Source organism: Miscanthus floridulus, chromosome 15, assembly GCF_019320115.1.
Source record: "Miscanthus floridulus cultivar M001 chromosome 15, ASM1932011v1, whole genome shotgun sequence".
In the NCBI taxonomy this organism is placed as follows: domain Eukaryota; kingdom Viridiplantae; phylum Streptophyta; class Magnoliopsida; order Poales; family Poaceae; genus Miscanthus; species Miscanthus floridulus.
The window spans coordinates 84,203,947-84,220,844 of NC_089594.1; the positions used below are offsets into that span (position 1 = coordinate 84,203,947).

The window sequence follows — 16,898 nt, forward strand, 5'->3', positions numbered from 1 at the left end:
TCTAATTTAATACTTAAAATCAGTGTCCAAATATCCGATGTGACAGGGATTAAACTTTAGTCCCTGTAACTAAACAGGTCTAGCTAAACCTAACTAAACTTTAGTTGATCTTTTAGTGAGGCTGTTTGGATGCTTAGCAGCTAAATTTAGTCGGCTAAAGTTTAGCCGGTGCATCGTCCAAATTGCTGCTTCATTTTTTTTTTTTTGCTTTTTTCATTGTTTTTTTTACACTGACTCCTGCTTCATTGTTTTTTTATTAACACTTACTGCTGCTTCATTTTTTTTCGCACTGACTGCTGAACTTGTTTTTTGTTTTTTTCCCACTCTGCCAGCGGTAACTGCCTAGTTATCATTTTTCTTTCACTCTCGGGCTGCCTCCACGGCTCCACTGACGACTGCTGCGCCATGGCCGGCGCCGGCGGTGACTGCTGCTTGCTCCGCCTTCCCGACGACTCCCTCTTCCTCGGTCTCGATTGCTCCACCCAGTAAGCTCCCTTTCCTGCTCTTCTGCTCAAGCTTAGTCAAGCCTCGTCGCTCGCTTCTTGACTTGCTAGCTCTCCACCGGACCACCCCCATTGCCGGCTGCTGCCGTCGCTTCGCTTGCTTCACTACTGCGCTGACCTCAAACCAACCAACCAGGTCGCTCAAGGCCACGGTGCTGGACGCCGGCCTGGGCATCGTGGCCACCGACTCCGTCCACTTCGACTCGGACCTGCCGCACTACGGCACCCGCGGCGGCGTCCTCCGAGACCAAGACCCTGCCGAGCGGGGCCGCATCGTGTCGCCGGCGCTCATGTGGGCGGAGGCGCTGGACCTGCTCCTCGGGAGGCTGCGGTCGCTCGCCGACCTCCGCCGCGTCGCCGCCGTCTCCGGCTCTGCGCAGCAGCACGGCAGCGTGTACTGGGCCAAGGGCGCCGCTGCCGCGCTGTCCGCCCTGGACCCCGCCGCCAGCGAGGACCTGGCGCCGCAGCTCGCGGCCGCGGGTGCGCTCGCGGCGCCGGAGTCTCCCGTGTGGATGGACAGCAGCACCGCGGCGCAGTGCCGGGAGGTGGAGGCGGCCATGGGCGGGGCCCTGCGCCTGGCGAGGCTCACAGGGTGCCGCGCGCACCGGCGCTGCACGGGGCCGCAGATACGGAAGATGCACCAGACCCGGCCGCAGGTGTATGAGGCCACCGAGAGGGTCTCGCTGGTGAGCTCGTTCATGGCGTCGCTGCTCGTTGGCGGGTACGCCTGTATCGATGAGACCGATGGAGCCGGGATGAACATCATGGACATCAACACGCGCCAGCTGCGCCAGGACGCTCTTCAGGTTCTCTTGTTGTTCATGTTTCCCTTCACTGATTCAGAGTTTCAGACTTGAGACTTGCAATTGTGTTCACCACTGCAGATTGCAATTGTAACTAAAATGATGGAAGTGGCACATACTAGAATTAAGCCCAATCAGCTCAAAGAAGAATTAAGCTCAGTTCAACATTTTTACATTTCAATTTTGTAGGCTATGGCTCCAAATTTGGAAGGGCGGATTGGGAAACTAGCACCAGCACATGCTGTGGCTGGAAAGATAGCTCCGTATTTTGTTCAGAGGTAAATACAACTGAATATCTTTCCTTTCTTGGTGTCTGTTTGTGTCCACAACTTCACATCTTCAAAGGTCAGATAATGTGAACAAGCTGTAGCAACTTTTTGATCATTGTTTACTCGTGAAATCAGCTTGTTAGATTGAATACTCCTGTTTATATGTTCTTGCAGATTTCAGTTTTCAAGCAACTGTCTAGTTATTCAGTGGTCAGGCGACAACCCCAATAGCCTTGCAGGTACTTAGGTTCATCCAAATCTTCTGCATTCAAATTCTTAGTATGTTCTGATGTTTGTTTGTCTAGATAAAAGAATGACCAAATTAATTGTGCCATATATATGTTAAGATTGCTTGCATTCTGCAAATTTAAAAAGTGCTTTTGGCTTCCATACATGTGTGATTGTGCAGGCTTAACTTTGAGCAATCCTGGTGATCTAGCAATCAGCCTTGGGACAAGTGATACGGTAATCGTCTACCACCTTGCTTTGTTACAATTTTTTTGTTGACTTATTTCCCAAGAGTTATTACTAGAAGGAAAACATGTAACAGTACATATTATGATCTGGTTCTGAAATTGGCAAAACGTGCAAACTGAACCTTACTTCTACTACATTGGATCAGTTAGTAAAAGAATATTGGAAAATATACTCAATATGTGACATTGTTTCATTCTGTATGGTTCGGTATTAACCACTGGTGCTGGTTGTGGTGCTTCTATGGCCCCTTTCAGGTTTTCGGGGTCACCGATTCACCTGAACCAAGCCTAGAAGGAAACATCTTTCCTAATCCAGTCGATCCCAAGACCTACATGGTTCTGCTTTGCTATAAAAATGGATCTCTAACACGAGAAGGTATGGTTTGCTAGTGACTTCTATTGCGCTCCATCCCCTTACTAATACATACATTTTGTTCAGACCTCCGCAATCGTTATGCTGAGAGATCTTGGGATCTGTTCAACAGGTTGCTTGAGGAAACAGCCCCCTTGAATGGTACACCATTCTATTATTGCTTCATCATTCCATTTACTAAAGAATTGATTGCCTAGTTTCTTTAAGCATAACTAAATGCGAGTTTGTGTTTATACAATGGACAACAGAGAATATGTTGGGGAACTGAGACAACTGCTTGGCAAGAAATCATGGCATAACATCATATTTCAACCACTCAGTTTACAGCCTTGCAATAATTGGCAACTCAGTGCAGTTTTATAGTTATGCCTTTTGATCCCAACATGGCTAATGCAGTTACTACATAAAGCTCGCCTTTCCTTCATGTTCACAATAGATGCTTGCATTGACCACACAAAAGTAACTTTCCTGAAGATTCCTGGACTTATATTTTCCTGCTTTTGCAGGAGGGAAGTTGGGATTTTACTACAAGGAACATGAGATTCTCCCACCACTTCCAGGTTAGTTTTGTCCTTATATTTTTTTCCCTTTCATAATTCAATCTTCATCTCGGTGCTCATTTAGATTAGATGCTCACCGACATGCATAGTTGGATTTCACCGGTACGTTCTCAAGAACTTCACTAGTGGACCTTTGGACGAGATGGTTGAAGAAGAAGTTGACAAGTTTGATCCTCCTTCAGAGGTTTGAAGACCACAGAACCTGTAAATCGAACTGTTTGACATGCTCATTTAATTAACAGCCATGATTTAGGTGCGTGCGATAATTGAAGGGCAGTTCATGTCCATGAGGGGCCATGCTGAGCAATGTGGCCTGCCAGTACCTCCAAAACGGATTATAGCAACCGGTGGTGCGTCCTCAAACCCAACAATTCTCAAGATAATGGCATCTATTTTTGGTTGTCCTGTGTACACTTCCCAAAGATCAGGTATGCACAGCCCTTACATGAGATATACTGATGTGCCTGCTTACATATTAATATGCTTATACTCCTTAAGAACATAGTGCTCATATGCTTGTCTTGGTATCCATTCCTGCTCAAACAATATGATGAACAGTGATTATTCTACTTATAATTAAGCTAGTTGTTGTGCATGTTCGCAAATTCTTCTTCTCTATGTTCATTTTCTTTTTAATTTGCTTGCTATTTCTGATACACCTATATTATATCTCATTCAATCAATGCAGACTCTGCTTCTTTGGGTGCTGCTCTGCGAGCAGCCCATGGGTGGCTTTGTAAGCAGCAAGACGAGTTCGTGCCATTCTCATGTGTGTACTCAGGAAGATTGGATGGAACATCACTTGGCATGAAGTTGTCTGTTCCTTTTGGGGACTGTGAGGGAGACACGGAGCTTCTGAACAACTACACATTGCTAGTTAAGAAGAGGTTGGAGATTGAGCAGAAGCTCATTGAAAGGTTTGATGGACGAGAGTGAAGTGATTGCTAGTTAAAATCTCTCTGTTGATTATTGATGATAAGAATGGGCTATCTTCTACACGTGTCGCTTAAAATTGAGTCAAATGTGCAGTAGCTGCAGAACCATTACCATGTAATTGTAACCATTAAAAATAATACATTAGCCTACTAGGACCGAGTTCATAATTAGCTGAGTATATTTACTCATTTTGCTAATTTCTTTTTATGTTAATTTTGAGTCAGATGTAGCCCTTTCTCATTCTTCCGTCAATTTTGCACTGCATTAACTCTTTGCTGGCTATTGTTTTTTCCTAAAAAAATCTATGCTGGCTGACGCTGACCACTATACTTGACACAGCTCGGAAATGGCTCATATCACCTTTTAGTCATAGGATGTGTAGGCTGACTATGTATAAAGTATCCTACAACATATTCGGCCTATTTTCATGGATCAACACCACCTGCATATTCATTCATCATTCAAAAGTCAGAATGCTGAGATGACACTGTCATGATCGAAACAGGATTTGTTCACTGATGGAAGAAATGCAAATGCCATGCATGTTATGCTGGTGAATGGCATCCTACTCAACATGGTGAGGTTGCAGCAAGGACGGCCACCAAATTTGCAAGATCTAGTTGGGAGCTACTACTGCTACTTACCACTGCAAGCATGCACTGCTCCCACTTGTAAATTTTAGTGGATTCCTATTGCCACTACACTACACGTCTACACCTGCCTCTCTTGTGTGTGCACCATGGCCACTATCGACGGCTCGTGAAAGAAACACTCAAGCACACCAAGATACCTATGCCACAATTTCCTTGCAAAACACAAGCTCATATTTTTCCCCCATTTGTAAAACGAAAATTATTGCTCTAAGTGTTGATGTTTTTTTCCATTTGCCATTTCATATTGCATTTTCCTTTGTAAAATTTTTGTTGTTCTAAGTGCTATATATTTGCGACGTGTGAAGTATAATCCATGATAGTCTTAACTTAAGCATCCTGGGACAAAAGGTTCAAACTGAGGTACCATCATGCTTTATGTTTTTTTCAAGGATTAGAATAACCCAAATGAACTAAAATATGTTTACTCGCACTTTTTTTACCAAAAATAAAAGGAGTCGCCTTATCTGGACTTGTGATTTTTCTGTATAACTGAATGTATCAAAGAATCATATGAAAATGCTTGAAAACGAAATTGTGAAAGTGACTACAATTTTTTGAAAGAAGAAAGTGACTACAATTGTTATGACACATCTGTAATTTGCAGATAGAACAAAAACAATGCAAATATCTTTTTTTTTTGCTTTGCACTTTATTGCTTTACCTGATATGATATCCCATGAAATGGCAGCACTCGACCACAAAAGTGCTTGCTGGTGATCAAAAAGCATAATTGAAGTTTTTGTTTGCTTGAATCCCAAAAATAAAAAATGGATCTCCACATTATCAGCATGTTCAGTTGGCTGGTTCATATCGTTGCTGGTTCGTGAAGAAGTACTGTTGGCTGATTTGTGTGAGAGAAAAATACTGTTTCAGCTGAAAATTTACGATTGTTTACGACAAGCCACAGCCAAACGAACAGGCTGTATATTAAGGACAGTGAAGTAACTACACTGTCCTTAATATAAATGAGGTATATGATAAGCTTGGCTTCCAGCATCAGGGTGTAAAGAACTTTTGATGCTCAAGTGCCAACAGGAAGAATTCTTTTAAATGGTGTTTCCTAAAGTTTAAATGTAAACACATCAGCACTGGCTTGTACACGTGGACTATATATTATGTTAATGGCGCACTGCCACCGTGGCACTAATTAAGTAGACTTGGGCCCACTTGCTTTTAATAGGGCTGAATCAACTTCCATGGCACTACGCTATATTGTTTCAAAAATAATGGCACTACGCTATCATTTCCTCCTATCATGCAGTGTACTCTCAGCCACGTCAACATCCGGGTCCACAAACAGAATCCAACTCACTTTTCAAGTGGAATGTACACTGCACTCGCGGCCAAAACCTTGTTTCATGGGCTATTGTTTCTTTTAAAAACAGAGAGATGGCATAAAACATACAGTACGCCTGTTTTTATTTTATTTTATTTAGGGTCTGTTTGGACCCATTAACGGCTAATAGTTATCTAAGTAATAGGTTACAACTAATATTAACTGTTATTAGCTAGTTTAGTCCAACTAGTGAAATAGTTGTTAGTTGATACTCAGCCAACAATTAGCTAGACCCGTTTAGATCTAAGAAGATAATTATTAGCAGCTAACTATTATTTCCTTAGATGCAAACAGGCCCTTGGTCTATCAATCCCAGCTATTTGATCCGATGGGATGGAATGACTGTTGTATCAACCTCGTCTCGATTGCTCCTTTGGTCATTCACGTGCGCAAGTGCTCTCTTGCCCATCTCCCGCCTATCTCCATTTTTTTGGATTGAGTCTAACCATGTGTTTCATTAAGAGAAATAGAGGGTTACAATTACAATCTATGATCTTAGCAAGTCTAGAGTCGCCAAGATCACAAATCAAAAGGAGTGACCTACATTTACGAGACGAGTCTCATGAGGACCCTGATTATTTAGAGTTTATGATACTACTACCAAAGAGTTTGCAAGCTAACCACCAAGTCATAAAAGAGATAAATGACAAAGCAACAAAGCTAGCGATGACTAGGGGTGAACAAACCTAAGAGACAAAGGCCTCCATACCGTCCACTACCTACAATAAGCTCAAGAAGCATAGCAACCTTCTCACGACCATGATGCTTGAAGACATGATGAGAGTTGCAACAATCTAATCATAGTGTCAAGCACAACTCTTTGCAAACATTCTTCACCCACATAATCCCCTTGTTAGGTGGAGATGCAGGCGTCAGGAGAAGTCAAACATGTTTCTACCTAGCCGGATGTTGAAGCTTCATGAAAAATGAGGATTTGTAGCATCCGCGTTAGGAGAGAATACAACTTCATTAAAGCTCGATTCCCAAGAATCCAGTAAACACATGGGACATCATGGATAAAGGGACCAAATATGAATCCAACTCAAATGAGCAAGGTGATCCCTTGCCCACGCCAGGAGCTACTTCGGCCAACATTAGGGTTCCAACCACAGTGACCAGTGACCATTGAAAGGTCCTTGTTTGGTTTTGGTAATTGAGTGACAACCTTAGGTGGACCAATGTGTTTAAGTGAGGTACACAGGTGATTAGTCCACATGTACATGTGTGTGAGCAACATATGCCATGACGGTGATGATGGCTCAAAGATGTTGCAAAGCTCACACATGTGATGATGAAGGAGCTCATTGCACATGGACATGACATTGAGTCATGTGATCAAGGTGGAGAAGATCAAGACATAACTTGGCTTGATGGACCGGTTGCAAGCGTGAAGGGCAAGTTGGAGGCTTTGGAGCGATGGACCACGTGGCGGTGAAGCTTGAGCAAGACTTGGCACCGATGGACGAAGGCAACGGTGAAAAGCAAGTAAAGTCAAGATCGATGAACCAATATGATCACGTGATGATATGGAGTGAATTACATCATTGTCGATCATGTTGGTGCATTTGTTGCATCGAGCATAGGTGTGTAGAGAAGTTAATGACCGGGTTTAGGATAGATGGCCGTACTATCAAGAGGGGCAAACTTATTTGCATATTGGTCATCTAGTGCCACTCGAGTGATCTAACTTTTTATCGTTGCTAGGATCGAGTGGCATGGCAAGTTGAGTGGCTAATCCGTTGGAAAATGATTGTGAAAATGCTAACACACATACACATAGTGGTGTACACTTGGTGGTGTTGGCACATTTACAAAGGAGAAGTTGGAGTTGGTGTGGATCAACTCGGTGATGAAACGGATGTGAGAAGGGGTCACTATGAGTGACCGGACGCTGGCCTCGGCAGGATTGGCGCGTCCAGTTAGTGGCAGCAGAGAGTGCGTGGTCTCGGTCTTGTGATTGGACGCTGGCGCGAAGAGCGACCTAACACACAGGGGCCACGTCCGGTCGTCTCTAACATACGCTGATGCAGTGGCGCAAGCGTAGCATTGACACATGGTAGGTTGTGGTAGAACCACTCGAAATAGCACACTTACGGAGGCACTTGTCTTCCACCAAACACTAAGCATCCCGAAAGCAAGCTACAGCGGGCGGTATCCATCGGGCACACCCAAAGGGAGAACCCAAAAGATCCATATTTTCCCCCAAGGATCCAATAATGAGAATGAGTTACAATACTTAATCCATTCCATACATCCAAAGTTCATAAAAACTATATTATTACATTTCCAAAGTCAGAGTGCGGAATATTAAACAGCAGAATTAAAAGTAAACATCTAGCGATAAAGTACAAGGATCCGTCTGTGCCCACCAGAAGAATCCTCCATACAAAGGTGCTCTTCAAACATTACCTACAACAGGGGTAAATAAACCCTGAGTACACAATGTACTCGCAAGACTTATCCGACTAGTGGGAATAATTTTCTGACTCCAAGGAATATGATAAGCTTTATGGTTTGCTGGTTTCCTTTTTGCAGAAAGCAATACTAATAGTGAGTCCTTATTTATGTTATTATTAATAGCTGTATTAATTTATTACCTAGCTATTCTACGTAAGCCCCTGTTCTACCTTCAAGCAAGAGTTGAGCAATCAGTTCCATTTCATCACCTTCCATCTTTCAGTTCGTACTATAGTGCTAGACCCAAAACAAGCCGTACCGGATTGCCCGACGATTCGTGAATCAATGCCCCTAGCTGGGTACTCCAAAAACACACACCCCGCTTGTACCCCAGGCACAAGCAGGACCAACCCATCATCCTCCTGTCATGGGGCCCAGGTCCCCGTCCAAACTTAGACTCTAAGCCCCTGCTTCTAAGTCCTAGACTTAGTGCAGTGCAAGGACCTCCACCATCCCCACCTTCAATTAGTCGGTCCGGAAAGAGCCGAACCCACGACAAGAGAGCAATAAGTTTTCCATACGCTCATACCCAAGTATGTGCTCGGGATAATAAATATGCGACTTGCCTCGAGAGTTATGCAACGGCCGATCCTTAACCGACACAGATAGGGAAAAAGTGTAACCAAGCTATGCCTGTTGGCCTTAGGACACAACCTCTTACACCCACCAATACCCAAGCTATATCCCTACCTGGTCACCACTTTTTCTTTCCACCATTATATCATGAGTGATCATAATTATCACCTATTGTGAGTAACGATAGGTTACTCACGCTACCAAAATTCTGAGCATAGCAGCTACTCGACCTATACTAGTAGGACTCATAGGTAGATATATTTGCGCATGTAGTTTCCACAAAATGTCTATACATAAACGCACATCATATATAATCAGTGATCATTAAAAATAAGGGTTATGCACCGGGGCTTGCCTTGGGCAGGCGGTGGGTCAACAAAGTCAGCACCAAACGGCTCTAGGGCTCCTTCCTGCACGAGGATCTCCTCCTCGTACTCCTCAATGACCTCTTCATAATCCTATTCGTCCATGGGCACGAACTCTACCAACTCATGATCTACATGCATGAAATGATGATGCAACACTTAGTAATACGGCAACAGCAGCTCTTAAAATAAAATACATCTATCAATCTATTATGTGAGTTCTACTGACTAAGGTGATAAGTTACATACGGTTACCACTAACAAGTACGAAGCATGCCATCTATTATCTTAGCAACTAAAGGTATTCTTACTCTTAATACCGATTTACTCTATATATAATAAAATAAGTAGTACTAGCTATTCTATTTATCAACCTACTCTAGGGTTACAAAAATTATAGTAAGCACATAATAATCTCATGAGTCTACTGTAAAAATTTCATGGCTAAAGCTATCACCGATTTGCCACAAAAATTCCTATAAATATTAAGCTTTCTAATTTGAATTTATGAACCTATCATTGTAACATCTAACTATGAACCAACTATACCAACAGGTAGATAGCATTTTTGTGAACCTAATAATTTTTGTTTCACCATTTTTGGATACCCACAACATTTACTATTATTTTTCAAAGTTCAGTTCGAAACTATATTGAATAACTCTTTAATAATTCGCTGAAAAATGAAAATTGAATTCCTCCTCGCGTGGCCTGCTTCCAAACAGCGCGGCCCACTCTCGCGCATGCTCAGCACTCCAGCGCAGCCCATGCCCACGGCCCGCCGGCACAACCGAGGCCCACGTGCGTGCTGGCTCTATTGCAAAAGAGCCCCCGTTCTTTATCCTATTCGCGAAGCTCACTCGAACACTATTTCACTGAGTCATTGCGTTTGCATCTAGCACCCTTCCCTTATTCCAATTTCTGTTTCTCAAGGTCCCTGGCCAAAACCAACAGAGGTCGCGGCCTGTTCGGCCAAACACCGACAATCACGGACCTCCTCGGCACCAACCTGCACCACCATGACACTCTACGTGCAACGCGCAACTGATCGAGGTAACAAACACCACGAATGGTGTAGCACAAAGGCATGGCCATGCGTCATGGCGGGGTCTGGCCGCGGCAACACCGACGCTGGTGAATTTACCTAATTCAATGCCTCTACTGCTACCTGGTATCCATCTACCGACTACGAGCAACAAGGTATAAGCCCCTATTTGAACCGCTACTACAACCAACCAAGCTGGCCACGATAATGACATCTAATCCAGTTCATCGGCGGCAACGAACAAGACCTAGGCGACCTAGACCCTAATCGGTTCAACCACCTACCCTAGGAGCAAGAGGGCCTCACCAGAGACGTGACGGATGGGCTAGACGAAGTCACGAGGCTCAGCAATAGGGTTGGCCATGTGTGCGGGGCTGTTTTGGTTCACGTCAACCGTGGTGAAGGCGTTCGCAAAAGCCCTGCTCAATTGAGACAAAGGAGCAAGGAGCGTCGCCCTGGCCAAGCACTCGCCTCGCCGGCCATGGCGGACTGCCATGGGGAAAACATCCCGCATTACCTCACTAGAGCACGAGAGCTCATCGGGTCGACTCCACTCGTAAGCTAACTAACAGGTCTAGTTGGGTGCATAGTGAATTGGAAAGAGGTGGACTACACACGGCCAATTTGATGGACGATAGTGTTCGGCTTAATGGGGTCGACGGCGAGGAAAAAATCCAATTGAGGCCCCGACATCGTATGGCTGCAACAACAGCAGGCTTCGCACGAAGCTGGACTTCAACGCGACCTCCAGACATGCGCACTTATGAAGATGGGCCAGGCCCTAAGGTTCTACCTTGGCGTGGCTCGGCTGACGTGGTGCCATTGCTGGCAATGTGACGGTGGCTTGGCGTGACGCAAAATTCTAATTAAGGAAAGGACGGCAGCGCGACGGGAAAGACTCCATGGCACGCATATGGGTCTGGCACGGCGACGTGCGACCACAGCACCATGACCCGCAAGGCGACGGCGGCATGGCACAGCGTGCCGCAGAGGTAGACATCGGTTTGGGGGCAGTAGCGTGGCGACGCAGCGTGCATGGACATGATGGCGAGGGCAGGCCCACGTGCATGTAGCCACAAGGGTCAACGGTAGCAGTGATCGCGCGGTAGCGATGATCGGGGCACAGCGCGGTTGTGGACGCAGAACAACACGACGACGAGTAGAAGGCTCAGGCGGACGCGTCGGTGGCATAGTGGCCAGGCTCGCTGGACCCCCATGCGCGTGTGTGTGCGGTTTGCGTGCCAGAGCATGGTAGCAAGTGGCCGTGGCTAGCAGTGTGGAGCCACGTGCGTGGGTGTGCGTGCGCGTCGGTGGTCGACGCGGCAACGCCGAGCACTGGTAGGGTGACTGCGACTAAAACACTGGCATCATTCAAAAATGTGAATTGCACGCTTTTTAAAGCTACTAAAAAACCCAACTCGATGATCTAGTAGCTAAACCAACTATTTTATGTTTGAGATGGTGTATCAAGCTACTAAAACCAACCTTAAGACCATTCCATCGCTTAACCCGATTCCCCTATAAAAATTGTCGAACTTAGCTCCATCGAACCCTTTTCTAACTTAAGAAACGACTAAGTTATTTGTTCGGATTCGCGTCACTTTTGATTTCCAAGCTACGAACCATGCTACTCAGCGAACCCCATTCCCGAACGCAAGTATTTCACCACCACCTACAAAGTTTGTACTACCAATTTTATCAAAATTTTGTCTATGCGTTCTATAGCATTCTTGTTCAATAAAAATTCGTTTAGAACACTAAGTGATACAACGCGACATGAAATGTAACATTCGTTTCGTGTTTCCGATGAACGTTTCAAGTTCCGTATATTGTTTTACATTCTATAATTCATACAATATCATATAAACATGATGCATATGCAATGTTTTAGCAAAGATTATACAGTGTAACACCGAGGCGGTGAAGGACCGGACTCAAGTGCTGCGTCCGATTGTGACTCACTTGACTCGTCCGGTCGCAAAACAGAGGCTTGGGGACCTCTCTAGAAACGATCGGACTCTGGTTGGTCTACGTCAGGTCATGCAGGAGCGGACGTGTCCGATCACAAAATAGAGGCTCGGGGAGCTCTCTGGAAATGACCGGACTCAGGCGTAGCAGCGTCCGGTCATCGTCGCGGTGCGTCCGGTCGCAACTTAACTGTTGAGATTGGGCGCTCAGCATTTAAAGACAGGGATGACATGACAGCCATCCATTGATCGGATGCTGGCAGAGTGTGTCCGGTCGATCTAACCGGCGCGTTCGGTCACCCCGAGTTATGCCCAGTGAAGGGGTACAATGGCTCTATTTTCGTGATGGCTATAAATAGAAGTGTTGGTCAGCCTTTGGCCAGTAGCTATGTAGAGCTTAGCACACTAGAGCCTTGGTGGCTTATGTGGTGGTGCTTGGGAGCCCTCTAACTCACTCTAGCTTGATAGTGTTCATCTGATTGAGTGAGTGAGCGATTCTAGTGCGATTGCATCGTGAGGTTGCATCAAGTGGCACTAGGTGGTCATCTTGCAAGCCAATGGTGCTTGTTACTCTTGGAGGTTGCCACCTCCTAAACGGCTTGGTGGTGGTCTCTATCGAAGCCTGCAAGAAGCTTGTGTGGTGCTCTGGAGAAGAGCTTTGTGAGGGGCATTATGCTCGCCCTGCGGGAGCCACGAAGAGCAACTCTAGTAGAGCGAGACGCGAAGGGCGACAAGTGGTCTGGCCAGATCAAGTGCTAGAGCTTGTGGTAAGCACTCCACGTGGAAGAGTGTGACTTGCGGGTCACCACTAGCAAGAGGACCGACGACAACCTTGGAGCTTGTCTCAACGGCGACGTAGCGTGTTGGCAAGCATGTGAACCTCGTGAGAAAATCACCGTGTCAACATTGTTCTTCTCATTGGTTTGAAATCCCCTTACACAAGCTTGTAATTATTTTCATATACATTGTGCTTGTGTAATTGCTCTTGCAATTTGTTAGCTTGTGTAGCTCACTAGTTACCTTCTTGCTTGTGTAGCATAGAAGTAGCTCCCTTGCGTGGCTAATTTGGTTTGTGTAACCTTGTTAGTCGCATTGCTTAGTTTGTGTAGCTAAATATTTGCGCTCTCTAATTTGGCATTGGTTGCCTTATTATTGAGCATTGCTAGTGAGCTTAGTAGCTTTGTGCTTTTGCTTACTAGAATTATGTAGGAGCTCCCCGGTGTGCAAAATACTAGTGGCATAGGTTTATGTGACCTTGCTCCTAGAATTGGATAGGTGAGCTCTAGCTAGCTTGGCACCTTAGTTGCTTAATTAGGATCATTGCAAGGTGCTAGAGAACATAGCTAGAGGGGTGTAGTCTTAGCTAGACCGATTGTTTTAATTATGTATTTGTTTCGGTTAGCCGGCGTGATTAAATTTAGAAAGGACTATTCACCCCTCTCTAGTCCGCCATCTTGACCCTTCAACCATGAGAGGCCAAAACTAGCTAGTCAACATAATCACTCCCCCTCTCCCCCAACGATACTAGAAGCATATTGGAGGGCAAGGTGAGTGAAAACTATTGGTGGGGCATGGGTTTGCCAACCTGAAGGTGGCATCCATGGCAACAACAATGGACACCCTTGAAGCCGTCTCAAGAGAGGGCAACAACATGAGATCTTCACGAAATGTGAGATTTTCATAGAGAGCAATAATTGTGTCTCACTCGCCATTTTGAGTCACAGAAATGACCTCCATTGCGATTACCAAGCAGATTTTAAGCGTAGTGAGCACTTTTGATAGAGATGACATGTGACATGTAGATGAGGAGATGCCAGGGGAGGGCTTCGTGAAGTCACGGGCAACCATCCCATCATCCATAGTGGTGGCGGTCGTTGGCAGCATTGTCGAAGAAGATTAAACACGAAAGGATCTAACCGATGACTACGCCTGTTGGGTGATGGGTCCTAGATCTAGATTTGGGAGAACTAGCAGCTGATGGGGAAACATCTTCCCCGAGTTAGCTTGTTGAAGACAACTATGAGCAAAGTGTTGAGAGATGGTAGCAAAGAGGCGTTCACTGAGTGTGAAGGGTGTGACTTTGTGCTACATTGAGAGGCATAACCGCGACGGCCATCGAGGGGGAGCCCCTAATCTAGATCTAGGAAGGCTCCCTGCAATGACCAAGCTAGCTCGGTGAACATCATCGACACAGACAACCAATGCAACAACGACAAGGGGCAGGGGGAAGGATGAAGAATGAGCTCCATGGGTGATGGTGGCCACAACACAAGGGGCTACGATGACAGCTATACCGTCAAAGGGAAGCTCTCACGGAGAGGAAGCGCATGGAGACCTGAAGGCTAAGGTGGTGGAGAGGCTGCGGAGAGGTGGAGAATCGTTGGCCGCAAGGGAAGCCCTAGGCGGGTTAGTACCCACATCACCACACACCATTTCTTCTCGACGTACCTCCATTCATCTCATGTGGTATTCTCATCGTAAGGTTTATGTGCTCCATCAGTGCCATCGACAAGCTTCCTGCCTCCATGTTTTTCCCGCCCATCAGAATTCCTCTCCCACCCACGACCGCCAGTGTATTTATTGTGGCTCTACATCGTCCCTCAATCACCACCTTATTTACTGGACAACCTAACTTTTGACCCCAACCCATTTTAAAGAGAGTTGTTATATTCCGGGTGTCTTGGTTTTTAGAAAATTTTCAGCTGGTACAATTAAAAGAAAAACACTGGAGATATAGGAGAAGTGTTTTTTTTCTATAGCCAAATAATGATAAAATTGCTTGTTGCCTAAATGACAATAAAAAATTGGGCACCTGATATATAGGAGAATTTCAAGTATAGCTACCAATATCTTTGCTTGAAAATTAATCTCCTAGACTTTAGATCGTATAAATTCAATATAATAAGCAACTTAAAACACCTAGCTACACGGCTGCCAAAAAAAACCTCGTCGTCCAGCCGTATTTCTTGGCATCACTCTCAGGATAACAAAAGCATATACGAGACAAAGTTGTCGAGAAAAAGAAAGGCTACATGGATCCAAAGAAAGGAACATTTCAAAGTAGAATGCATGCACCAATATATATTTGCTTCCATCCAAATATGATATATACGTATATATAAGATATATATTTGTCTTTCCCGTCCACTCAGTCATCAGAGCATCAGATTCTGCTTAAACACCAAGCAGAGTGCATATGTGATGAGTGACGACAATGCACGTGGCTACTTTAGGCCGGAGAAAGCACAGGACCCAGTAAAGCTGCCTGTATATATATATATACTGTTTTGCTATATTGCACCTGGATGCATTCTGTGCACGGAATTCACCCAGGCCAACCGGTGCGCCTAGTCCGTGCAACCGGCCAAATCAGCCCACTATCCGAGCGCGTCTCCCACATGCGAACTGTCACCCTGAAAAATATCATGCGTGCATCCTAGTTAATTTGTATCATCCACCTATCATGCAGAGCCACGTTGCATACAAATCCCACCAAACTGCATGCATATGTGGATGGAATCTTTTGTGGGTTAGATTCTTTGAAATAAATTTTCTCTTAAACCGTAACCCCAATTAACAAATCGTTTGTTGCATCTTACTCAAAAAAATATGCTTAACAAAACTAGATCCAATATGAATATATTTTATTATTTTTACAACTAGTTATAACTTTGCGTACCTTTTGCATCTGGTCTTCTTAACCAGATTCAGTTATAATTCAGAGTTGGTATCATATCTGATTGTAACTAGAGTAGCAATTGGGTTGCAACTGTGTAGTAACTGGTTATATGTACAACTATGTAGTAACCGGCTCTGTACAGAATACACCCAGGTCGGTAAGTGAGTCAGAGCGAACCAACCAGTATGCATGCACCCGAGACATCCAATAGCTAATTTGCTACTTCTCACCACTCATGGTTAGCCAGGTGCAACAAATACAACTAGCAGCCAGCATGCATGCATGGATGGAATCTTTTGTGAGTTTGATTCTTTGAAATAAATTTTCTTCTAAACCGTAACCCCGATTAACAAACCGTTTGCAGCATCTTACTCAAAAAATATGCTTAACAAAACTAGATCCAATATTGATATATTTTATTATTTTTACAACGCGTTGCACCTCTGTGCGTTAATGATTGCAACTATGTAGCAACTGGTATACAACGGAGCTGCAACCAGCCGTCCAGTGGAGTTGCAACTGGCCTACCCAACCGGACTGCAACTGGCTTATCACACGAGTCACAACTAGTCTACCACTAGAGTTGCAATTTATGTACGACAGAAGTTGTAATCGGCTGACGTCTAAGTTGCAACTGGTATACAAACGGAGTTGCAACCAGCCGTCTAGGGCAGTTGCAACTGGCCTACCCAACCAAATTCCAACTAGCCTATGCAGGACCCATCGGCACGCAACACACGAAGCTCAGTTGGTACATGCATGCATGGTAGCAGGCAGAGCTAGCATGCGCTTCTTGGATGCTTGCCACTGGCCTGGCTCTCATTTAGTTTTGTTCATCGGTTCATCCACGGATTCACGGTCATGTACAACTGTTGTCTGGTGTTGTAGTTGTACTGATCA

The 16,898-nt window shown here is 45.0% G+C and overlaps 1 protein-coding gene across 3 annotated transcripts; it reads left to right on the forward strand.

The window, feature by feature from the left end:
* Positions 1-358: 358 nt before the first annotated feature.
* On the forward strand, positions 359-4,754 carry LOC136508976 (xylulose kinase 2-like). 3 transcript variants are annotated; one of them, XM_066503756.1, is made up of 12 exons: positions 359-485; positions 640-1,309; positions 1,496-1,584; positions 1,750-1,814; positions 1,985-2,040; positions 2,307-2,427; positions 2,491-2,565; positions 2,931-2,984; positions 3,074-3,168; positions 3,238-3,412; positions 3,673-3,901; positions 4,426-4,754. In XM_066503756.1, exons 1-12 carry the CDS (start codon positions 406-408, stop codon positions 4,475-4,477), a joined length of 1,761 nt encoding a protein of 586 aa, XP_066359853.1. In that variant the 5' UTR covers positions 359-405; the 3' UTR covers positions 4,478-4,754. The 3 variants fall into 3 exon arrangements, with proteins under 3 accessions (XP_066359853.1, XP_066359855.1, XP_066359854.1); XM_066503758.1 differs by having other exon boundaries at positions 3,238-3,334; XM_066503757.1 differs by having other exon boundaries at positions 3,262-3,412.
* Positions 4,755-16,898: the final 12,144 nt, after the last annotated feature.

Coding starts and splice junctions, on each gene's coding strand:
- LOC136508976 (XM_066503756.1), top strand. CDS start 406: ATGGCCGGCGCCGGCGGTGACTGCTGCTTGCTCCGCCTTCCCGACGAC. Junction 486..639: donor GGTCTCGATTGCTCCACCCA/GTAAGCTCCCTT, acceptor CCAACCAACCAG/GTCGCTCAAGGCCACGGTGC. Junction 1,815..1,984: donor CAACCCCAATAGCCTTGCAG/GTACTTAGGTTC, acceptor GTGATTGTGCAG/GCTTAACTTTGAGCAATCCT.